This window comes from Echeneis naucrates, chromosome 18, assembly GCF_900963305.1.
Source record: "Echeneis naucrates chromosome 18, fEcheNa1.1, whole genome shotgun sequence".
Lineage (NCBI taxonomy): Eukaryota > Metazoa > Chordata > Actinopteri > Carangiformes > Echeneidae > Echeneis > Echeneis naucrates.
The window spans coordinates 3,931,102-3,944,108 of record NC_042528.1 but is presented as its reverse complement, the minus strand read 5'-3'; the positions used below and the strand labels follow the sequence as shown (position 1 = coordinate 3,944,108).

The 13,007-nt window shown below is 41.9% G+C and overlaps 2 protein-coding genes across 2 annotated transcripts; one reads left to right on the top strand and one right to left on the bottom strand.

Moving 5' to 3' along the window:
* slc7a7 (solute carrier family 7 member 7) lies at nucleotides 1–8,442 on the top strand. The gene is made up of 11 exons (XM_029526214.1): nucleotides 1–157; nucleotides 715–762; nucleotides 1,921–2,551; nucleotides 4,771–4,896; nucleotides 5,042–5,186; nucleotides 5,655–5,778; nucleotides 5,880–5,983; nucleotides 6,131–6,227; nucleotides 6,339–6,488; nucleotides 6,669–6,852; nucleotides 7,190–8,442. The coding sequence occupies exons 3-11, from the start codon at nucleotides 2,059–2,061 to the stop codon at nucleotides 7,264–7,266; spliced, it is 1,500 nt and encodes a 499-aa protein (XP_029382074.1). The 5' UTR covers nucleotides 1–157; nucleotides 715–762; nucleotides 1,921–2,058; the 3' UTR covers nucleotides 7,267–8,442.
* Nucleotides 7,855–12,997, bottom strand: oxa1l (OXA1L mitochondrial inner membrane protein). Its single transcript, XM_029526213.1, has 11 exons — nucleotides 12,883–12,997; nucleotides 11,973–12,107; nucleotides 11,454–11,585; nucleotides 11,068–11,368; nucleotides 10,792–10,935; nucleotides 10,613–10,698; nucleotides 10,283–10,447; nucleotides 10,023–10,127; nucleotides 9,686–9,848; nucleotides 9,483–9,563; nucleotides 7,855–8,265 (listed from the first exon to the last, which is right to left on the bottom strand). The coding sequence occupies exons 1-11, from the start codon at nucleotides 12,991–12,993 to the stop codon at nucleotides 8,144–8,146; spliced, it is 1,545 nt and encodes a 514-aa protein (XP_029382073.1). The 5' UTR covers nucleotides 12,994–12,997; the 3' UTR covers nucleotides 7,855–8,143.
* Between the last annotated feature and the right edge of the window lie 10 nt (nucleotides 12,998–13,007).

The window sequence follows — 13,007 nt, the reverse complement described above, 5'->3', positions numbered from 1 at the left end:
ACAAGAGGAAGCAGCAGCAGGAACCAAAAGAGGGCGAACAGGCGAGTGCAGGTGAAATCACAGCTTTTTGGTTTGTGTTTTGGATCGAATGAGACTTCTGCTGCGCCCTTTGGACACCCAAGAGCACCCAAAAGCAGCCGAGACGCGTCTGAACACGGTAAGCACCCCCCCCCCACCAGCACCTCCACCTCCACCTGCGCCTCCAGAACAGCTGCTATTTGTGGCTGCATCCACCAAACCCTGCTTTTGCTGGTGATCCATGCAGATGAACCAGTCAAGCTCAAGTGTGCATATAATTTATTAACCTGTGTTGTCAGTCCAAGTTATTTTGGCCTCCCCTATTGTTATAAAAAATGTTAAAATCAGAGTTCAGTCAGAGTAAGTTAGTGATCTGAGGACTTTTAGGTTGAGCCTGTGTGACACAGGCTCCTTGTCCTTGTATCATTTGCCAGAGTCCCAGAGAATAAAGAACTCCATCATTATTAATAAAGGTCAGTGCCATTGGTCTGTGCTTTATGAATCCCGCCCAAAAACTGAGCAGAGTTGTTGATTAGAGTCGATCCAGGGTGTAACCTTGAGTAATGATTCAAGATCTAGTTATCAGCAGATTTTGGACCTTGCACTCTCCTTCTGTGGGAGCCTTGCCTCCCTGTGTCTCCTGCACGCGTTTGATCACATGCGTGGATACTCAATCTACTGTCCTTCACTTCACAGTCATTTCCTTCATGAACCCACGTGCTGCTAATGTGCTGCTGCCTCAAGGTATTTGAACTTTTCTTTCACACTCACAAACTTCTCTCAATGCTCACTGTAAATTTTGTCTCCAGTCTGAATTCTTACAGCTCCACGAAAGTATTTTTTGTGCATGTTTATATCCACTCTCTGCTATATCTACTTATGTGGTGTCATCTGTTTACCTTCTTGGGATCAATTTTTTTTTTTTTTTAACATCAAAATACCTCATTGTTCTTCCTATCTAAACCTGTCTCTCCTAATTTTTCTCCAATCTAAGTCACTGTTCTTAGTTGTTTGTTCAATCTCATGTCTGGCTCTGTTCATCAAGAAGGACTTGAGAACAATTGTGGTCATTTGAAGGTAACATGAAAACATCAAATTGTAGGAGAGTATACATACGGTATTTGAAATTATTTTGAAGCAACACATACATGTAAACTTTCACTTTACATCAAACCGGAATCTGATTTATTAGAAATTCCCTCAACACATCGAAATTTTAGCCAAGTTACAAATTTGGTGAAAACCAGTGAGTAGCGTCACGTGGCCCTTCATGAATTTGATGATTAACTCATTCTCATTCAAAACCTAAATCAAAGAATCCAATCTAAGATGATTAATCTAAAGATTGTGGCAAACTGGTAGTGTGGCAGAGTTTCCTGTGACTCATGGAAGCCGGTGGCTGAACATCCTACCTAATGTGTCTGTCGCATCATCAAACTCTCTACATGCTGAAGCTAATGAACTTTGGACCAGCCACGATGCTGACACTCTCAAACTCTGCATATATGTGTGTGTGTGTGTGAGTGAATTGGGAGATGGCCATGAGTCAAAACGATGTGTTCCAGTCAGTAATTCCTCCTTGGCATAAGGTTACTAATGAAGTACTGGTGTTTTTAGGCATGTGTGTTGTTTGCTCCGCTCCCCTTCTTTCTGTCAATACACTCAACCTTAAAAGGCCATTTGCTGTCCGCTCTAATGGCTCTCCAATCCATGAAACTGCTCTCAAATCCAACAGTGTCTGCGCCAGTGTCATATTATGTTTCTGTGCGAGTTTGTTCCTGCATTTGTGCCTGTGGCATGTGAATATGTTTTTGTTTGACTAAATTTAAACTGAATTGAAACAACAAATCTATCTTCATGGGAACTGAATCACTGATATGACCTTGTGTTTCTGCTCCACAGATGGCAGGAGATGATCAGAGATAACTCAAGCAAAAGTCTCAATTAAAGACAAAAAAACTCTTAGTTTCGGACTGAAATCTTTTACAGATTAAAATCCTATTTTTTTCAGTTGATAAATTAAGTATTAAAACACAAACAATGGCGTCGTACACGCCCGCCCCAACACATGAGGCGACTAATGGCAACCCTTCATCTCTGAAGTCTGAAGGCTCTCAGGAGTCCATGAAGCTGAAGAAGGAAATCTCCCTTCTGAATGGGGTGTGCCTGATTGTGGGCAACATGATCGGCTCAGGGATCTTTGTCTCGCCCAAGGGCGTACTCATCCACAGCGCCTCCTATGGTCTCTCTCTGGTGGTGTGGACTGTGGGGGGGATCTTCTCCGTGTTCGGGGCCCTGTGCTACGCTGAGCTGGGGACCACCATCACCAAGTCCGGGGCCTCCTACGCTTACATCCTGGAGGCCTTTGGGGGTTTTCTGGCCTTCATCCGTCTGTGGACGTCGCTGCTGATCATCGAGCCGACCAGCCAGGCCATCATAGCCATCACATTCTCCAACTACATGGTGCAGCCAATTTTCCCCACCTGTATAGCTCCATACTTGGCCAACAGGCTGCTGGCTGCTGCTTGTATATGTAAGTAAGCATCTGGAGAGTGTAAATGTGTGTCTGTGGCTTGTGTGTGACAAGATATTTAGATGAGGCAGCATATGGGTGAGTAAGTGACCTACAGAGTCAGCAATGATGGCTTTCATAGCCACTGTTTCATGTCCTACACAAAGCACATGAGCTTTGGAGACTGGGGAAGTGAAAATGGTGACACCACAGCTGAAGTCAGCAGGTCTCCAGCAGACTGATTCACTGACACCAGAGGAAGGAGGAACTGAGCGACTCAGAAAATTTGAAGGACTAAGGGGAAAAATCTAATTTACTCAATCTCAGAGCAATGATTTAAAAATCCTATCTGAAAAACTGATTTCATCAAACCGACCATATATATATATAAGCTCCACTACAGAAGCAGAGAAAGGGCAACACTCGGGCAAGAAGCTGAGGCCTTATTAAGGCAGCTTTACAGATAAACCCTGACAATCTAGATAAAAACTAAAAATATAGTGCTCCTTTGCAATAAATATTACCTATCCATCCACACGCCTACCTACCTGAAAGGCAGTCATGCATACACACTTAACAAGCACATACACACTTGTGCCACGCTCCGATAAGCGGCGCTCAGAGGAGGGCTGTTAGTGCTGATAGCTGTGATGTAAAGTCCTCACAACATGGAGACTCTGACCTGAGAGGCTAACGGGTAACTGACAGCTCAGCACAGGAGTGACGTTGAAAACAAACTAAACCTGTTTCCTGCCAGTGGAGGTCTCATTGAAAAATTCTCTGGAGATGTGATTGCAAAACTGTTGTTCACCAGTAGCTCAATTTTGATACAAATGGAACTAAAATCATAATATAGTAAATAAAAATTCTGTAAGAATTAATTAATTACTTAATTAATTAATGTTTCAAGATTGGACGTCAAATTTAAGAGATGGCAATTGAAATTATTATGTAGAACATAATTTTTTATGTAGGTACGATTCAAAAGATCCCTCACCAGGAAGAACTTTTCAAATGAGCTGTTGTCTGATAATTATAATTTAGTTACATGTGAACTGAATGCCTTTTAGCAGCTCACATCCAGACTCTCATGAGGTCACAGGCAGTGAGGCTGGTGAATGAATTTCTCCATTCCACCTCACATCTGGACCATATTTGTCTTCTGCTACCAGTCAGCCAGTCTCCTAAATCCCATCTCACACCTCCCACCCTTCTAACCTTTCACTGTCAACACACCACGCCTTGTGACACCGCCTCCCTTCTCCATCGCTCGTCGCCTCTGTCCGAGACACTGTGCTTTGTTGTGTTTGAGTGGAAGTCCTGTTGGGAATGGACTTGTTATGATCCTCTACTTGTTAATGCGAAGGAAGATGATAGTGTGTTGATTTGCCCCCCCTTGCTGTGGCTAAAGGTGGTCAATGCAGGGACGAAGACGGTGAAGTAATCTTGTTTCGGTCTCTTCTTTAAATTCCTGGGTGCTGTGGAGGTCAGTGTGGACCGATAACACGGTTAATAGCCTTATGAGGTTGACTTTCTTGGAGATAAAATATGTTTACTCAGCATGTTTGTAGGTGAATTTGTGTAATCAGGGCCTAGATGACTTCTGAGTCAGTCAGGAGGATCCACTTAATAAATACTTTCATCTTAATTCCCATAACCGGAAAAAGAGAAATAAGGACGATGTGGGTAAAAGTCTAAAGTGTTAAACTCACTTCCTCACAGCTCAATTTATGATATACAGTAAAGGCCAAAAGTTTGGAGACACCTTCTCATTCAAATGAATAGGAAAGTGTGTCCAAACTTTTGGCCTGTACTGAATGAACTAGGATGGGTCAAATGTTGATAAGACTTCAGAAGCAGATAAATTGCAACCAGGACATTTTCAGCTCTTCAAGACCATCAAAGCAGCTTCAGGTAAAGAAATGCAATCAATAAGACTTCCTATCAGTAGTTCACAAACTGTTGTTTATAGCCCTTTAAGTGAGTCTCACCCTCATGACTGTACCTGTGTGGTCTTGTATGTGTGTGAGGTTGTATGTGCTGCACTCAGCTGTTTCCTCATCTGAAAAACAACAGGCCAGTCTGCTTGAGTCAGCAGCAGCGTTTCCTTAAATCAGCCGTACTATCACAGGGAAACATGCTGGCAGACACCCAGTTAACAGAGCAGTGTGTTTGTGTGTTTGTAGGGGGGGTATAAGCAATACATTTTCTGGACTGACTGTTGTCTCTCTCTCTCTCAGGTTTGCTGACCTTCGTGAACTGTGCTTATGTGAAGTGGGGCACCAGGGTCCAGGACTTCTTTACCTATGCCAAAGTCATCGCACTCATTGCGGTGATCATTACTGGCCTGGTGAAGATCGGAGAAGGTGCTGATTCTTTCACTAATTCTTAACTTAAATCTCACATCTTCCACAGTCTCCGAATTCTAACTAAAATGACTGTATGGAGATTAGGAAGATGATTATTGAAATCATTTAATAATGATTAAATAACAAACGTGGTATTTTTCAGGTCACACTCAGAATTTCGAAGGCCTGTTTGATGGCTCTTCTCAGGATCCAGGGGACATTGCTCTGGCTCTGTACTCGGCTCTGTTCTCCTACTCTGGATGGGACACCCTCAACTTTGTTACAGAGGAGATCAAAAACCCAGAGAGGTGGGGAGAAGACAAAGGTTGACGGTTCTGCTGTGATTTGATCAAAATAGTTAGATAGTCCCACTAAAATATAAATAATCAATACGTAAAAGTTACCAGTTGAGTAGTAAAAAAAAAAGAAAATAGAAGAGAGATTGTGAGGGAAGAAGCTAGGGAGGCAATAACACTGCACGTTTGTGTGTTAGTGTGTCTGAATCTTTTGCTGTGATTTACACATCACAGACACTAAGCAAATGAACTAAGACTGCACATGATTGGATCACAAATGTCTCTCAGAGTTCCCAGGCAGATTAAGGGACAAACTCCCCACGTTATCCCAATCCCCATCCTTCCCTCAGCCATGGGGTCGGTTGGCTCTTGACCCAGAGACTGCTGATGAGCGGCTTCATCAGCTCATTGTTCTCCTTCCAACCCTCCAGTTTCTCATCTGTTTTGCTTCCCCCTGCTGTTTATGATTGCTAATTACAGGAACCTGCCATTGGCCATTGCCATTTCCATGCCTGTAGTGACTGTGATCTACATTCTGACCAATGTGGCGTACTACACAGTCCTTCCTGTGAATGCAATCTTAGACAGTGATGCTGTAGCTGTGGTGAGTTCCTATGACGCCTGATCAATCACATTACTCTGGCTTCATACTTGTCAAGTCCAGCTTTTCGTTCTGATTCCGTTCTGATTCTTTTCTCCTCTCAGACATTTGCAGACAAGGTGTTTGGGGTGATGAACTGGACCATCCCCCTCGCTGTGGCTCTGTCCTGCTTTGGGGGACTCAACGCCTCCATTCTGGCCTCCTCCAGGTGAGTGATCCTGCCTTTTCAGGATCGCACTTGAATATTTTGTGTAGTCACTTCATGCCTTTGTTATTGGAGCTCCACTCAATGTCACTTTTGTCCATGGACATCGCTCTTCACCATTTTTTGCTGCGTATATTTTGTGCAACAAAGGCTGTTCTTCGTGGGCTCCAGAGAGGGCCACCTGCCTGACTACTTGTGCATGATCCATGTCCAACGCTACACTCCCATCCCCGCCCTGCTCTTCAATGTTAGTCAACCTTTAACATCCTTTTATTTCCCGTTATCTAAATGTTCTTTCTGTCCATATATACCTACAGCTCCTGGTTTGACGCACATTATTCCTGTTTTATCTCTGCAGGGCATCATGGCTCTGATATATCTGTGTGTGGAAGATGTCTTCAGATTGATCAACTACTACAGCTTCAGCTACTGGTTCTTTGTAGGTCTGTCCATTTTGGGCCAACTGTATCTGCGATGGAAAGAGCCAGAGAGAAAGAGACCTCTGAAGGTAACTCAATTTAGTAACTTAGTGCAACAATTAGCACCGATTGTGAGCTTTAAGTTGAAGCAGTGCTCAAAATCATTAGTTCTACTTTCAGGCTCAAACCATTTGGGGGTTTTGGGCATCTATTTAAAATAATAATAATAATTTTATCTAATGTGTAGATCATCTCGTCTCCTTCCACAGCTCAGTCTCTTCTACCCCATCATTTTCTGCATCCTCACCATCTTCCTGGTGGTTGTGCCGCTCTACAGCGACACCATCAACTCCCTGATCGGCATCGGCATTGCCCTGTCAGGAGTGCCGGTCTACTTTCTCTGCTGCTACACTCCGGCCAATAAGAGGCCACTGTGGATACGACGCCTCATTGGTAACAAGCCTGCAACTTTTTTTATGATTTTTATTATAGACACAAAACACTTTCTATTTATGATGCTATCTATCTGCTGTAATAGCAAAGACAATGTTAACTATATCTTTATTTTATTCTGCATAGTTACTTGTTTTATGATATTTATTTGACTTGTCTTCAGAGATTTACAGGTGATGACACAGGTATCACTGGTATTAGTAACTCTTTTTTTCAACTACATAACGACACTGCAGGAATGAATGAAACTGTGATATACAGCTTTAGTGTGAATCATGAAGCGCTGATTTTATTAATGTAAACTTGCTCTAATCTTTCTTGTTTCCATCTCTTTCAGCTAAGTCTGGTGTGCTGATTCAGAAGGTGTGCTACTCTGTCCTCACTGAAATGGATATCGATGACAAGGCCGAGTAGAGACGTTAGGTTTTAGCACCCTGCCGGAGACTTGATGACTTACAAACGTAGAGGCTCAACCTGAACTTATCTTGGCCAGTTGCTGCCGCTGCACGGCCTCAATGGACAAACATTCGAGCTCGAGTTGGACCCAGCTCTCTGACCTGTCAGTCATCACCCGGTGATAACTTGGTGTGTGTGATGGTGCCTGGGTGCTCGAAGATTACTTCATAACCTACTTCAGAGAGAACATTTTAATGCACCCCTGAAGAAATCTACTGTCCTCTCCATTGCAAAGCCGTGAAAAAGTATTTAATTGATTTTCCAGGATAAGTTTTTCAGTGAAATGACATGGTAGTATTATTGAGCGTGCTGGAAGATTGCAAATTAATATGGTGCAGTTTTTTAAGTGGTAAGGAGAAATTCCCTAAAACTGACAGCACTGCAGACCATAGAAACAGCTTTGGTAATATTATTCTGACGAATATCATTTATAAAAACGAGCAGTTAATATTGAACTCTAGGTTCACCGTGGAGGAAAAAGTTCAAATAAAGTTTTATACTTTCATCTGTTAGGTAATGAAGTCAAGGGCTATTTTTACACCATGTAACATTTTCTTTCTTAAATGGCTGATTCAAACATAGGTTGTTAAATTTAACTTTGAGACAGCTAAGCTGCAAGCACATATTTATAATAAAAAATTACTTATGGACTTATGGAAATCTCTTTCATTCATGTATCATGCACTCTAATACAAAAACAATGTACACACCAGTGTTGTTTTGAGACAGATTTTGTATTTTTATACATTGTCACAACCTTTCCCATCCAGTCCTCTCTTCAATCCATAAATATGTACATAAATCATTATTACACCACGCTATGATCAACCAAGACTTATACAACAGTGTCCTTCCATGGCTTTGCTTTGACACGAGCTTCCTTGTCTTTAGCTGATGCGGCAGCAATGGGAGGGTTCTGCTGAAGAGGATTGTGGGTAAAGGTCTGCCTCAGTGGACCTATGGAGAAAAATGTGGCTATATGTAAATACCATAAAATAAGAAAAATATGTGTCTTAGTGTATATTTTTTTTATTCATTTTAAATTCACAAGGAAGTGTTTATAAATGCAACTGAGCCAACAGCTACATCTTGTTTCCCGATAGTAGTACTGTAGTGTTAATATTTGCTACTGAGAATGAACCTTAACTGACATGACACTTTTGAAAAGCCAAAAAAAAAAAAAAAAAATAAAATAAATCCCCCAGTCACCTGTTCGCACATAAGAACAGATAAAATACAAGGAAAACATACTTTATGGTTTAAAAAAATAGCCATTCAGTCACAGTAATGAGTCTGATAATTGCCAGTGAATTTATGATTGTCTTAAAAATTAACGTGAAAAAAAAAAAAAGTAATAATAAAGCAATAGTAAGATACTCACTCAGTGCAGTTGCTGTGAATTCAGCAAAATAATCACTCTGTTTAATCCTCCAGGAGTCCAACTTGATGAAGTGCAATGAATTTGAGGTGTAAATGAATTTCTCCAAAATTTTATTTATGAGTTTATCATTTGCCGATTTTACAGTGAGACAATTTAATGACTCAACAGCAGCAACAAATAAGGGTGTTATTTCTAAAACACTGTCCTGAGACTGTAGCTGCAGCCTTTTTTGGGGGCATTTAATCCCAACCAGCAAGTAAAATGCTTTTCAGTATGGGAACCTGAAGTGTTTGGTGAAAGCCATGTCTTTTCGGGCAGGAATTATATATTTAAATACTTTATATATGTGCAAATTACCATTTATTGACTCACAGTTCAGAACAGAAAAGACAGAAATCACATTACAAGCGTCACCAATAACCTGTTTCTTTTAGTGTCATTATAACATGACTAGCTCCAGCCATGAGGGGGAGCACTTGATCTACGCCTGCACATCAAGTTGTCAGAATTATGTGAAATCCTTTGTACCCTGGGAAAATCGTACTTATTATAGATATAATTTTGTTCGAAATATTTTTGGGACAATTTTTTTCCTATTTGAAGACATCTTTTGTACTTTTTAAATGTTAGGATTAGATTAATGGCATAATATCAGATATTGCATATATACTGGTTAATTTAAAATCTGGAAATCTTTAAATCAGCACATGCCAATACGCTATTTATTTTTTGAGCTTAAAAAAAAAAAAACTAAACAAGAGTGTAAAGTTGCTCAAGTACTGGGTGGACTGACCTTTAGCAGCAAGGTCCAGATGGTTTTTTATCCTCTTTTCTCTCTCTTCCAGCTGCTGGGCCAGCTGAGCGTTTTTCCAGCCTGGAAAAGCACACAGACAAATTTCAGTGCATCACAAAGCCAATATCCTTTTGTTTAAATATTACTGTCAAAAACATCTTCCAAATGTGTTGCTGTTTTAGTTTTATGGTTCTAACACCAACCCTTCTTCACACTTGCAATGAAGCCATCACTTTGGGGCAAGGTGCTTTCCGGGTGTTTGATCCTTTCTGGGATATTCAGCTTCTTTCTGACCAAAGGGTGTCTGAGCAGGGCAACTTGTCCCAAGGAGAAGAAGTTAGAGGTCAGCCAGTAGGTGAACACCGCCTGTAGTTTGACAGGGAATGAACTTTAGACAGTGAATGCACAGAGTATCTGGCAGCTGTGGGGTTAAAAGGTTATAGGGCAGGTTTTCTGGTGCACAAAAACCCATTTGTGTAGATGAGTTAAAACATGCAGGATAAGAAGACAAAACAAATAAATGAAAAATTACAAACTCACCGTGGGGAAGTTGATAGTGAGGGGGAGAATAATTAAAGGCATGATCCTGAACACAGTCTTCATGGCTTTCAGATTTGGGTTGTCAACACCAGACTCTGCACCCAACTAAAAGAGAAAAGATGATTATACATCATCTAATTCGTCTGTCAGTCAGTTGGTCATCCTCGTGATCTTATAAATTAAGGTTTATGCTTATCCTTTTCCATGTGTTTTACTCTCAATACGTCTTTCCTTGAAAAGTTCAGTAAAAGCTGCATCACCTCCAGGATGAAGAACATGGTTCCTGTAGTGGCAATGGGCAGAATGTAGAAAGGATCGGCTGCCGTCAGGTCTATAAACCAGAACAGACCTCCCGTCTGCAGGCTGGGCACTGGCAGATATGCCATCTTCCTCAGTGCAATGAAGAAAGAGATGAAGATTGGGGCCTGAGGGAAAAGACAGATGAGTCAACTCAGCTTTGAATCTACATCGCCAACACTTCTATTTCTTATTATTAAAAATAAATAAATAAATAAAAAAATCTAAGTCTTCAATTACCATAGCTAATTTTCATAAAATGGCAAGAAGGGGCGTTAAAGATATATACAGACCTGCACCAAAGGAACCAGGAAGCCGCGGAGAGGATTAACATCATGCTTCTTCTGGAACAAGTTCAGGTCAGAGTAGGCTTTGGCAACTGCAATGCAAAAAAGAAAACGGCCATAACAAGTTGATTAGACAAGAGACATGTACGCACAAAAGAAAAGTTCAATAGAGAAAGTAAATTTACATTCAAATTTATTTCCACTCTGTTTGGCCTCAGTCATCCTGTTGGTGAGTTTGGTCATTTCAGGCATCACATTGTTCAGCTTGGCTGCCTCTCTCTGGCCCTTCACAATGACTGGAAACACAGCCATACGAGCCAACACCGTTCCTGTCCGAGTGAGAGGATCATAGAAAAAGGATAGAGAAAGAACAAAATGGAAAAAGCAGGAAATGAATCACATACAATCTCAGGCAAAATACCGCAATTAGATACTGAAGTAATTTGTTGGGTTGCACTAACCAACAACAATGGCCCCCCACCAGGGCAATCCAATATCCACATGCATGTATTCTAACAAGTTCTGGATCACTCCCACGGGCGTGTAGCCAGCCAGTCCCAACTCCGCTAAAGTGGGTTCTGTTGTTACAGCTTGTAGGACTTCCACTGCTGTTGGTGCTGTGTCAGCCACCTGCTCAATGACTGGCTGTGCTGAAACAGGAGCAGGGCCAGCGGAGACGAGCTCAGGTGAAGGATGCAAAACTGGAGGAGTAGCAGAGCCGTCCGCTACTGATGCAGCCATGTAAACTGTCTCAACTGGTATCTGAAAGGATGAAACATTGGAATAACATCATGCAAGATAAATGATAACAACCTAAAGAATTAATTTCAGATGTAATTTCAGCTACCTGTTCTGTGATTGGTTGTGTAAAGTTGGGGGCGTGGTCAGCTGACAGAGAAGCAGGGGAGGACTCCAGGATTGGAATACTGTCAGGAGCTTCCACCACTGGAGCTGCCAAAGAGCCATGCTCAGGTGGGATCTGAAAATAATGATATAATGCTAGCATTAGCATTGCATGAACTTTGGTAGGAATGTAACAATGCGTACAAAATATAATATATGCATTAGGTTCAGAAATGGTTCTGAACTGGTTCAGCAATGTGAAAATATAATCTGTGTGGCAGCAATCCCTATCACGTGGTGGTATAAATTTGTTTTGGACAAAGCTGCAAATCACTGAGCAACATTTCTTTACAGCATCAGTCAAACACAAAAATGTATAGCTTGTTATTTCAAGTACAAATAGCAACAGTTCATGTGAATATCACAATGTAAACATTTTGTTCTATGATTAAATGTGATCTCATCAGGATGACCTGACAGAAACACTGCAGACAACAGCAAGCTTTGTCAGAAGCGTACTCACCTGTGAGCTGTTATGTCTGACTGCCACGGCGTTCACCCAGAGAAACTTCCCATGGTGCCTGCGTCCCAGCACCGTCCTGATGGCTGGGCTGTGACACTCAAACACTGTGTGCAGATGGGACCTCTGGAGCAACCGCTGTTTGGAAAGCAGGAGGTCAGAGTGTCAGATGAGTGCTCCTCTCACACAATGAACTACAACATGATGACAACTAATGGGGCTGTTTCTGTCGCACAGCATCTCACTACACTGGTGGCACTTTATAAAAAGTTCAGATAAAAAGTAATTTTCAAGAGTTTAAAGTGCAGCTGTATTCTCAGCTGAATTCGACACAACTAGACAAAATCTACATTCAAGAGCTTCACGTATGCCTTTCTTTTCCTTAAATCCAGTTTACATGAACGGAGGTCCATGAGAGCAGCAGCTAGTCTGCAGTGACCTTAAGTGGCATCGTGCGTTTCTGCAGCTGGAGTTTAGTTCTGCATCAGTGCTTTAGATTAACTAGTTAACTTTTAACGAGTTAAAAGTTTTTGACATATCCTGACCATCAAACCACAGCTCGGTTTGAGGAGAAGAAAGAGCACCGTGTTTTCCTCCAGGAGAAATGCTGTGGCACAAATGGAGCAGCTCCACAATAAGGTCACAAATATGGTCCTGTTGATCATAAGCACATGTTCCAGCCCCTGTAGCTATAATGACCGCTCATCCTGGTGTTAAAATCTGGCAGTGTAACCGGGATTTTACACACCTGCCTGCGACTGGTCCTGTCAAAGTCACGCAGAAGGCATGGACTCTTAACCGCGTAGCGAGGATGCTAACAGGCTAGCGAGTTAGCCGGAGAAAATGGCTGTCTGTGTCTTCGTTTAAAAGGCGGGAAGGTAAAAAATGGCGCGTATCAGTGAAGACAACTTACGTGGCCCCAAATGTCTGAAAGATTGTGCCTGCCCCGGCTCGGTTTTCCAGTCTGTCTTAGGAAACATCTTGCCAAGCAGCCCGGAGTCACCCCACTCCTGATGGCAGCCATGTTGACATGAAAGC